General features: G+C 41.3%; 1 protein-coding gene across 1 annotated transcript; it reads left to right on the top strand.

Moving 5' to 3' along the window:
- The first annotated feature begins 566 nt into the window (after positions 1-566).
- LOC145821837 (uncharacterized) lies at positions 567-4,878 on the top strand. Its single transcript, XM_082918409.1, has 2 exons — positions 567-2,470; positions 2,577-4,878. Exons 1-2 carry the CDS (start codon positions 567-569, stop codon positions 4,876-4,878), a joined length of 4,206 nt encoding a protein of 1,401 aa, XP_082774535.1.
- Positions 4,879-11,709: the final 6,831 nt, after the last annotated feature.

The following is an 11,709-nucleotide window of genomic DNA, read 5'->3' as shown; positions in this document are numbered from 1 at the left end:
CTGACAGAATTGTGGGTTGAGTGATATAGCTACTCACAAATGTTTTATCTAATTTTTATATATATTGTAAGCTTTATGTGCATGTTATGGTGTGTAATGGTGTGCTGCAATGCTGTGTGGGTTGAGTGATGAGAGCCTATATATTGTGTGCAAAATTCCAAATGCTACAGAGTGATGTGAGATTATTGTGGGTTTAGTGATGTGAGATATATATGGTGGTACTAGTATTAATGGAATCCGTCCGTGATTACTAATGGATTTTTTCACTCCATGTTGGCATGTCTTTCTATATTGTCTAGTGGAGGTCTATTTCTTGGTTTGGTTCTTGGGATATTTGGCTCGAAGCTGGCTGCTGAATGCGCCACTGGATGTTTTCTTCAGGGATATAAGCTGTTTTCCTTATTTGTTTTTTTAACGATTTTAGTTACTTTACCTATCCTAGCGGGATGTGCTAGGAATTAAGTGGTCCATGTTGACCTGTTTTTAAGAAATGGGTTAGTGAGAGAAGCTCTGACATCTCTCTAGAAAACTTTGTTTTCTAGGGTTCAATATCTCATTGATTGCCGATGTCTGGAGTTAATGCTACCATTACTGAGTGTATTGAGGGAGTAAATGCTACGGTCGAGAAAGTAAAGTCATCAGGTGGTGACTTAGGGTTCACCAAAAATAGTTTTTCGATTCTGTCTGGAAGATCGATGGCTTCTGAAGCAGATGCTACAAACCCTAATAGCGAGAGTCTCTCTATGGCTAATCCTTCCATCATGGAGGGTAACCGAGGTGTGGATATTCAGATCGTGGATCCTTCTGGTGTGGAGTTTCAATCGCAGGTTGCCGATTATGAGGCAGAGTGTTTGGGAATCGAGGTTGTTTCGGTAACAGAGGGTTTTGATTCAGATCCTCCAAGAGATTCAAGCAACGTTCTGGGCAAGAGATCTGAGTCAACATCGGAGAAACTCAAAGGTCCGATGTTTCCAGCTACGATTGACGAGCCATCGACACCAACTGAGAATGCTATCAGTACGAGTTGGTCTGATATGGTGGAGGAAGAGTACAATAGCTTCCTAAATCTACCAGATAGTGTAGTTTTAGCGCGTAATAGAGGGGAACACAAGAATATCGTTGAAGCCTCAGTTCCAGTTAGGGCTTCTGACTCTGATATACAGATTCCGATTAGGGATGCTCCATCCTTCCAACGAGGAGGCGTCAGGGGGGGTGGAAGTTATCGTGGGGGAAGAGGAGGTCGAGGGGATGCAGGTGGTAGGAGATCTAACGAGTCTGAGGGCCAAGAACATCGCTCGTGGGCAAACATCACTGCTGCATCAACCCGGTCAAACATCAAACTCAGGTATATCCCTCCTTCTTCTTTTGAGGATAGTGTTGTGGTAAATATGCCCCCAAGGACTGATCCGCTAGAGAAATGGGACTCCTGCCTAGTGGGCTATTTTGTGGATAAGGGAGTGGGATACAATTATTTGCGTAACAGTGCTTTTGGGATGTGGAAAACTCAGGGGCTCAAGGAGGTTCTTACTAATGGGGATGGGTTTATGTTCTTTATATTTGACACCCCTGATAGTTGCAGAGAAGTTCTTGAAGGAGGTCCATGGTACATAGGAGGTTATCTTCTTATTCTAAAACAATGGAAAAGGATGATGAAGCTATCTAAAGATAAATCCACAAAAATTCCAGTATGGGTGAAGTTCTTTAACATCCCCTTGGAATATTGGGATCCTGATGGATTAAGTAGGGTTGCAAGTGCAATTGGACATCCCCTCTTTATGGACCAGCTTACGGCTCGGGGTAGTAGGGTGGCTTTTGCTAGAATCTGTGTGGAAATTGAGGCTACCTCAAAACTGCCCACTTATTTTCAAATTAGACATGATGATGAAGCTGTTCTAATCCGAGTTGAATATCAGGGGCTGCCGTCAAGGTGTCAACATTGCCAAATATTTGGACATAGTACTCAAAAGTGTGTGTCTCAACAGGTGGCTAAGTTGATTTCTATGCAGAAGACATCTGAGGAAAATGTAAGTGCTCTAGACGAGGGTTGGACCACTGTCGCAGCTAAGGGGAAGAGAAAGGTGGGTGATCCTGTGCTGGAAACTATCCCAGAAGTGGTGGAACTCCCAGCTCCAGCTTCTACAGCAGATCCAGTTCCAGCTCCAGCTCCAGCTCCTGAAACTGCTCCCACTGAGGTGGACTCATCTGATCAATCCTTTGACACTCAGGAGACTTCTGTGACCAAGAGCTTATCCGGGGAGGAGCAAAGCTCTGAAAGCAGTGATGTGGATAGGTTCCAAAAGAAGGTGTTCGAGATTGCAAAGCTGGTGGTCCCCAATGCTGCTGAAATGTTGGACACTGCGATTAAAGAAGTTAAGGCTGAAAAGGCGATCCATAGTTCTGCTACCCCATCCCAGCAGGTGAAGAACAGACCCTCTGGCAAAGGCAGCAGCAGCCAGAGGAAGAAAAAGAGGTAATCAAAGTTTCAGTTGGTTGTGGGTTTGTCTTTTTTTGTGGGTTTTGTCTTTACCTCCTTTTTGTGTCCCTATGAATGTAAAAATTGCTTCATGGAATGTTAGAGGTTTGAATGATCCCTCTAAACATAAAGAAGTTAAAAAGTTTGTGCTTAAAGAGAATATTCATGTCATGGGGGTTTTGGAAACCAAAATAAAACAGTCTAAAGAGAGTAGTATCTGCGTTAAATGTTTTGATCAATGGTCTATGCTCTCTAACTCACAACCAACTGAAACTGGTAGAGTCTGGGTGTGCTGGAACAATGTTTTTTGTGATGTTCAAATGATTTCTATGTCTAATCAGCATATTTTGTGTAAAATTATTGAATTGGCTTCCAATGAAATCTTTTATGCAACTTTTGTTTATGCTGAAAATAAGCACACATTGAGAAAGGTTTTTTTTGAATCTATGCTTGATATCTCCCGTGTTAAATCCAAAGTTCCTTGTGTTTTTCTGGGTGATTTTAATGCTATTAGATACCAGCAGGAAAAAATTGGGGGGAGTTCAAATTGGACTAATGATAATGAGGAATTTAACTCTTATGTTAATGCTTCTGAGCTGGCTGATTTGTCTTACGGTGGTTGCCAATTTACCTGGGCTAACAATAGGAGGGAGGGGACCTATATAGCTACCAAAATTGATAGAGTTCTGGTTAATGAGGCTTGGTTGGACAAATTTCCTGAGGCTACTGCCCAGTTTCTCCCCTCTGGTATCTCTGACCACTCCCCTGCAGTGGTCAATATCAGTGCCACCAAGTGCTCTTTCAAAAAACCTTTCAAATACTTTGATTTCTGGTCTCAACATCCAGATTTTCTGGGTACTGTTTCTAACACCTGGGGGCAGTACATTCAAGGGGTTCCTATGTTCAGGGTCTGTCAAAAACTCAGAAAGCTTAAAGCTAGTCTCAAGCTTCTGAATAAGAAAGACTTTAGTGACATATCTACTCGTGTTCAAATTGCAAAAACTAATCTGGATCTTATTCAATATAAACTTGACAAAGACCCTTTGAATAGTGTTTTGCAAGCCCAAGAGAGAGAGGATCTGAATAAGTATATTGAGCTTAGCAAAGTTGAAGAGAGCCTTGCTCTTCAAAAATCCAGAGTGCAGTGGCTTGGTCTTGGGGATAGAAATAGCAAATTCTTCTTTAGGTCTGTGAAAAGTAATATCAATAGAGGGAAGATTTTGAGTGTTGTCATGAGTGATGGTTCTAGGTCTACTCATAGTACTGATGTTCACACCTCATTTATTAATTTTTATACCAACTTGTTTGGTACCCCTTCTGTGGATCAGTACCAGGGCCTTGAGAGGATTCAATCTTTGGTGGATAAGAAAGTCTCTCTCTCTCAATCTGTTTCAATGTCCAAGCCTGTGTCTGAAAATGAAATCAAAGAGGTTTTTTGGTCTTTAAAGTCCAATAAAGCCCCTGGCCCGGATGGGTATTCCGCTGGTTTTTTTAAGAGCTCTTGGGATATAGTTGGTAAGGATGTCATTCTAGCTATTAAGTCTTTCTTTGACTCTGGTAAACTTCTTTCTGAGGTTAACAGTACCATTATAGCTCTTATTCCTAAGGTTCCTAATCCTACTCATGTTGGTGACTATAGACCCATCTCTTGTTGTAATACCATCTACAAGTGCATTGCCAAGATCATAGCTAATAGAATTAAATTGGCCCTCCCTGATTTGATTGATCCTGTGCAGTCTGCGTTTGTTCAAGGTAGAAGGATCTCGGACAACATTTTCTTGTCCCAAGAGATTATGAGAGGTTACCATAGGAGTTCCCACTCCCCTAAGTGTGCCATGAAAGTTGATATCATGAAAGCTTATGATACTGTGAGATGGGACTTTATCATTGATATCCTCAAAGCTATGGCTTTCCCTCCTTGTATGATTACCTGGATAAAGGCTTGCATTACGAGTCCTTCTTTCTCGATTTGTATTAATGGGAGCCTTCAGGGGTATTTTAAAGGGGCGAGGGGTTTAAGACAAGGGGATCCTATGTCCCCGTATCTCTTTGTGTTGGCCATGGAAATTCTTGCCAGAATTCTTGCTGAGAAATCTAGGAGCCCTTTGTTCAAATTCCACTGGAGGTGTGAGAAAACTAAAATTGTCAACCTTTGCTTTGCTGATGATTTGATGATTTTCAGTAAAGGAGACCCTGGTACTGTCTCTCTTATCATGCAGGGATTGGATGAATTTAGGAATCTGTCTGGTCTTACCCCTAATTCTAGTAAGAGTAACATTTTTTTCTCGGGGTGTAGTAGTGAGCTTAAAGAGAATATTCTTCGGATAGCCAATTTTACTGAGGGCTCCCTCCCAGTGAAATACCTTGGTGTGCCTCTTATCACTACCAAGCTTAAAAGCATCTGATTGTCATACTCTGGTTGAGAGAATTACTAAGAGGATTAAAAGTTGGACCAATAAACTGCTTTCTTATGCTGGTAGAGCTCAACTCATCCAGTCTATTCTATTTTCTATGCAAGTGTACTGGTCCTCTCTTTTTATCCTCCCTAAGAAAATCATTGGTGACATTGAGAGCCTCCTTAGATCTTTTCTTTGGTCTGGGGTTGAGTTGAAGAAACATAGTGCTAAGATTGCTTGGAGATATATCTGCAGGAAAAAAAATGAGGGTGGCCTTGGTTTCAAAGACTTAGCTACCTGGAACAAGGCTGCTATAGCCAAACATGTTTGGTACTTGTTTTCTGGGGGTGATTGCTCCATGTGGTGCCAATGGGTCAAGGCTTACTTGCTTAAAGGGAGGAGCTTTTGGGCTGTTAGAACTCCTAGTGATCCCTCATGGGTTTGGAGGAAAATCCTGTCTCTTAGGCATTTAATCTATCCTCACATCAAGTTTAAAATTGGTAATGGGGAAAATGTGTTCCTGTGGTATGACAATTGGCATCCGCTTGGTTCGTTGTGGCATAGGTTTGGCCCTAGAATTCTTTATGACACTAATCTTCCTGACAGCACCAAGGTTAGCTCTATAGTCTCTAATGGTTCTTGGAAGTGGCCTATCTCTAATTCTTGGGAGATAAAGGAGTGGATCTCTTCTACCCCTTTATCCTTCCTTCCTTCCCTTGGTTCTTCTGATACTCCGCTTTGGAATTTGGCTGCTGATGGTGACTTCTCTATCCAGTCAGCTTGGGATTGTTGGAGGGATAAGGGCCCCAAAGTCACTTGGTCCAAACTTATCTGGGGCCCCCCTTCAATCCCTAGGGTTAGTTTTATTGTTTGGTTAGCCATCAATGAGAGACTTAATACTGGTGATAGACTCAAAACCTGTGGTCTTGTTACTAATCCTTGCTGCCCTTTCTGTCAAGATCCTGAGGAGACACATTCTCATCTTTTCTTTAGATGCATATTTTCTTCTAGGATTTGGGGTGGTATCCTTGCCAAGAGTAAATCTAACTGGCCTTCTTTGCCTTGGTTGGAAACTGTTGATTTTGCTGTTAGATCTATCAGTGGCACCTCCTTGAAAATGGTGATTCTTAAGCTATCATTTCTGTGCACTGTCTACCACATCTGGATAGAGAGGAATAGTAGGATCTTCAATAAGGTCCAAAAGCCTGAAGAGGTTGTTACTAACTCTATTATCCAAATGGTTAGGGGTAGGCTTCTTTCTTTGGAAAATGTTAAAATTTCTGCAGGTGATAATTGGCTTTTGGAGGAATGGAGTCTTCCTCTCAAACTCTTGCAGCAGCACCATACTATTGCAGCTGGCCGGAGAATGAGTGATGTGAGGTTACATACATTGAGGGTTGAGTGATGGTGAGCAACTACTGTGGGGTTTACTAACTGGGTGCTCCTTTGCAGGTTATCATGAATCCTAAATCTTCTCCTACATTGATGGGTCCGTATGGAGGGTTGAGTGCTGTGAGCTACCTATATATTTCCAGACATTGTGGGTTGAGTGATGAGAGACAATACACATACTTTATGCTAACTTTTATTATATCTTATATATGGTTTGTGCAGGTTCTTGGAGCTTTCAAGTATAATGCCCTTCTGATCCTTTCGAGGTATCATGTGAGTTGTGGGCCTAGTGTTGTGAGATCATATATGGAGTGGAGAGACATTCTGTGTTGTGGGTCGAGTGAGGAGAGCTCCTATATTGTGTGTCTGTTATTTCTTCTCCTTTATGATTTACGACAGGTTCACTTGTTGGTGAGGAGGTGTGGTGCTGCGTACAGTGCAGTTGCAGGGAAGTGCTGCTGGCATCCTTGTTTTTTGGCGTGGAAGGGTGCTGGATACATGCTACACAGATTCGGGTGGCAGTATGAAGGGTGTGTCTGTACCATGGTGATGGCTGCTGCTAGCGCCTTGCTGTGCTACAGGAGGGAGAAAATCAGTTGTTCTTCATTGCTTTTTTTGCATAATTTAGTAGTGTGCTTAGCTTATTCCTACGGGCTGTGTAGGAGTATTTTTGTACTTCTTTGTATTCCTAATAGCTGTCCTAGTAACCATGTTTCGGCTTGCACACATTTTAACAGTTTAGTTTTGTTTTTGTTTCTCATTCCTAGCCCTACGGGATGTGTAGGGAATGTTGTTTTTGTTTTGGCTCGTGCCTTTTGTGGATACAGTTTCCAGATTCTTTTGCTTGGTGCTACAGTAGCAGGAGGTTCTCTTCAAGATCATAGCCTCCTGGATCTATGCTTCAGTTTGCTCTCTTCGCCTAGGTTGTTATAATTGTTATAACTGTTTATATTTCTTGTTCACTCTTCCTATTGCTAGATTATAGGAATGGTGAACAGGTTGTTGGCTTTTGTTCTGTCCTCTGTATAGCTGTGTTAGGTCCTGGGGTATGCCCCTTGTAGCTGTGTAAATTTTCTTGTTTTATTTTATCTCTTATTCACCCAAAAAAAAAATGTTGACCTGTTTTGTCTCTACTTTTGCTTTACTGTTTGGTGCTGGCTTTGTGTCTTGCTACTAGATATGTAATGCACAGGTTCTGTTTTGTTCTCCAATCTTGTTTTCGGATTTGGGGCAGATGCTTTGTGCTGCTTTGGGGCTGTTAGATCTCGGTTTTTGGGCTGTTCTTTCGCAGTGTTCATTTTCCCTATCCCTCTTGATATGGTTGCTGAACAGTGTGCTTTTTGGTTCTTTTTTTGCTTTATCTCCTTGGTTTCTTGGTTGCCGTTGCTGTATAGTTGCTGTAGGGCCTGGGGTATTCCCCTTGTAATCTTGCATATCCTTTGTCTTTAATTTATGTCTTATTCACCCAAAAAAAAAATAAGGTTAGGCAGCTAACAGCTTCATTAGCTTAAGTGGCCGAGTTTAACTCGAACTAATCTTGCTTGGCCTCTAAGAAAGAGAATCTACAGAGTAATTGTAGCTTAACGATAACAGTTTAACTTAAGGAACTCATTTGATGTTTTCTAAATCACCCAAGTGCTCAATTATCAAGTCCAAAAGGGTGAATTTGAATTCGAATTCGCTTACTTACCCAAAAAAAAATTTGAATTCGCTTTAATTTGCATCCTATTTCCGTTTCTTTTCTCTAACTTTCTCTTCCAGATCTCATGGAGAAAGTTTCTCTCTGTCCGTCTCCAACTTCTCTCTTTTGTTCTAGGACTAATAGTTTTTTTTTTTTTTGGGTGAATAAGAAATAAATAAAACAGGAAATTTACACGAATACAAGGGGCATCATCCCCCAGGCCCTACCACAAATTACAACAACAATGCCCAATCTGAAAAGACTAAAAGAGACTCCTACCACCAAACAAAAAGCCTACCATCACACTAAACCGGGAACACGCGCAACCATGATAACTTAGCAGAACATAATATTTGTTCAAGAACCATGTCCCCACATCAGATAGGGGTCTTGCACAAATACTACACCAGCCCAACAATTGCACCGAACTGGAATAATACAAAGTCCAACGTGAAAAACCAAAAAACCAGCCCAGTTCTTAGTCTCAAACATGGCCATAACTAATAAACAAAAATAGCCCAAAAAGGGGACAGAATTATGATATACAAAAATTACAAACACACCATTCGGGTATATATACAACCAGAATTGAAAGCAGCTTATGAACCCACTGAAATGCCTAGGCAAGGCGCAACTTGCTGCCATCGCCGAAGAGCATGTCCACACAGCGTACAACATCAAAGAGGGGCGCTGGTTGCAGCCACCTCCACACCACCAGGCATCAGTAAAGTGGTAACCAGGCACAGATTGCTGCCAACACCCAAGAGCATTCACCAACAGCAGGCAACTTGCAGCCATAGCCCAATAACAATCCCAATAACAATCCGAAAGAAACTGCCAGTAACAATCCCACCATACAGGTTTCTGCTTAACCTGTTCAACATATGATAGAAAGGACTAATAGTTTCACTAGCTTAAGTGGCTAAGTTTAACTCAAACTGATCTCGCTTAGCCTCCAAGAAAGAGATTTTGCGGAGTAATTGTAGCTTCTCTCTTTTGTTCTAGGAACTAATTAAGTTAGGCAGCTAACAGCTTCATTATCTTAAGTGGCCGAGTTTAACTCGAACTAATCTTGCTTGGCCTCCAAGAAAGAGAATCTACAGAGTAATTGTAGCTTAACGATAACAGTTTAACTTAAGCAACTCATTTGATGTTTTCTAAATCAACCAAGTGTTCAATTTTTTTTTTTGGGTGAATAAGTCATAAATTAAAAACACAGAAAATTACACATATACAAGGGGCATGCCCCAGGCCCTAACCAAAGAAACAAAAAAACAAAGGAACAAAAACAGCCTAGATCAACAAGCTAAGAAACTGAAAACGAGTCAAAATACCAAAAAACAAACAAAGCCTAATGAACAGTCCACACACACCGACACAGACCCGAACATACAAAAATGTTCATGTGTCCCATAATAAACATATGGGAAAGATGAACACAATCAGAAAGGTTCGGGACCATACAGACCAGCTTAAACATGCACATCCCGCAGTTAAAGCATAAGACCAAAAAATACAACATGCATTCATCAGGCTTTGACAACCAAATAATAAAATAAATAAAAAGCAAAAGGTTCATCACATCCTGGGCATTTCCAGCAGCCATAGTTAACAAAAAAACTGAAGTCCATCCCGTGGCTGTCCCATTTAGCAGAGAACCTAGGATGCTATCCACAGATATTGCTCCTATGCAAAAGAGGAGCATGTCGAAAGAAGACCAAGCACTGCTCACAGGCGTACCATAATCCACAGTACGAAACCCAAAAAACAACAAAACAGAAATGTCGTGCACATCCCGCACGGATAGGCCAAAAGGAATTAAACACAGCAAACCATCTATAATGTCCAACCGTAAGAAGTTAAAAAGAAAGACAATCTTCCCACCAGAGGCGCTACAAGCAGTCATAACCACACACCAGGAAACTCTTAAACCCGAGACATTTGTACCAGCAAACCAGCAATGCCCATGGAGACGCAGCTGACCTCCCATGCCACCCATGCCTTGCTTACACTCTGTAGTAAACCCTGCATTGTGTAACTTGAAGACATTACATCCAAATGAAGGAAGAAAACCATGCTTCAGGAACATAATAATAGAGCTCACAATATAGGACCTCACAACACTCAACCCACAGTATAAGAACTCACACCACTCAATAACAGCATCCTTAGCCTGCATATAAAAATTTACTATATATGTAAACATTAGTACAAAACAATTTGAGGACTGAATTCACTCAACCCACAATAAGCTACAGAAAGTGTTTGTTTCTCACAGCACTCAACTCTCAAGAGAAATCCATAAGCACAGCAACTGCAAAGATGAGCAAACAATTAGGAAACAAATTTTGCTCTCCTTCACTCAACCCTCATGTAGAGAAACTCACATCACTCAGCAGCCCTCCCATTCCTGACAGAGGAAAGGGGCTTCAAAACATTTTCAGGCAAATTCCAATGAGATAGAAACCAGTTATCCCCTGGAGATCTGGGAAAGGTATTAACAGAAAGTAATCTCCCCCTAACCATGTGAATAATAGATTTGATAACAACCTGTACAGGTTTAGAGACATTACTGAACTTCCTGTTATTCCTCTCAAGCCAAAGATTGTAAACAGTGCACATCAAAGCCAACTTAAGGACATTAGCTCTGAGAGATTTACCCTTAGTTTCTCTTGTAGCATGAGTAATGATCCCAGGCCAATGAAGATCTGGCCAGTTAACATTGCATTTACCTTGAATAGCATGCCAAACATTAGAAGAGAATAGGCAATCAAAAAAGAGGTGAGAGTGACTTTCATTGGGATCCTGGCAAAAGGAGCAGGTTGTGATCACACCAAAAGCAGACACTCTATCACCAGTATTAAGCCTCTCCTGAATAGCAAGCCAGACAATAAAGCTAACCTTAGGTATTTTATGGGAACCCCAGACAAAATCATGCCAAGCTACTTTGGCAAACTTACTTCTCCAGTGGTGCCAAGTAGACTTGATGGTGAATTCCCCATCAGAAGTGAGGGTCCAACTAATAAGGTCATTTCTAGAGGAATCAGGTCTACAACTCTCAGGAGTAGACGAGATCCACTCTTGAATTTCCCATGAATTAGGGAAAGGCCAATGCCAAGAGTTACCACGAACAATTTGACTAACTTTGGTCTCACTATTAAAGCCAGAATCATACTGAATTCTATCCCCATATCTTTCCCAGAGGGGCCCAAGAGGATGCCAATTATCATACCAAAGGAATGTGGAGTCACCCTTACCTATCTTGTGGAGAATAAGAGGGGAGACAATATTCCTAAGAGACAAAAGCTTCCTCCAAACCCAAGAAGGGTCACTAGGAGTTTTGCCATGCCAGAAACTTCTACCCTTGAGTAAGTACGATTTTACCCATTGGCACCACATAGATTGTTCCCCCCCGGAAAATAGAAACCAAATGTGTTTGAATTATCAAGTGTTCAATTATCAAGTCCAAAAGGGTGAATTTGAATTCGCTTTAATTTGCATCCTATTTCTGTTTCTTTTCTCTAACTTTTTCTTCTAGATCTCATGGAGAAAGTTTCTCTCTAACTCTCTCTATCCGTCTCCAACTTCTCTCTTTTGTTCTAGGACTAATAGTTTCACTAGCTTAAGTGGCTAAGTTTAACTCAAACTGATCTCCCTTAGCCTCCAAGAAAGATTTTACAGAGTAATTGTACCTTAACGATATTAGTTGGACCTGAGCACATCATTTAAGGATTTCTAAATCGCCCAAGTGTTCGATTCTCAAGTCC

The sequence above is a fragment of the Camellia sinensis genome, chromosome 3 (assembly GCF_055761805.1).
Source record: "Camellia sinensis isolate YWXY chromosome 3, ASM5576180v1, whole genome shotgun sequence".
NCBI classification, from domain to species: Eukaryota; Viridiplantae; Streptophyta; class Magnoliopsida; order Ericales; family Theaceae; genus Camellia; species Camellia sinensis.
The sequence above is the reverse complement of the archived record's forward strand: the minus strand, read 5'-3'. Positions and strand labels throughout refer to the sequence as shown.

What these genes read in the sequence shown, in the direction of transcription:
- LOC145821837 (XM_082918409.1), top strand. Translation starts at nt 567, where the DNA reads ATGTCTGGAGTTAATGCTACCATTACTGAGTGTATTGAGGGAGTAAAT. An exon ending in AGCCAGAGGAAGAAAAAGAG is followed by an intron (nt 2,471 to 2,576) that starts GTAATCAAAGTT and finishes ATGGAATGTTAG; the next exon opens with AGGTTTGAATGATCCCTCTA.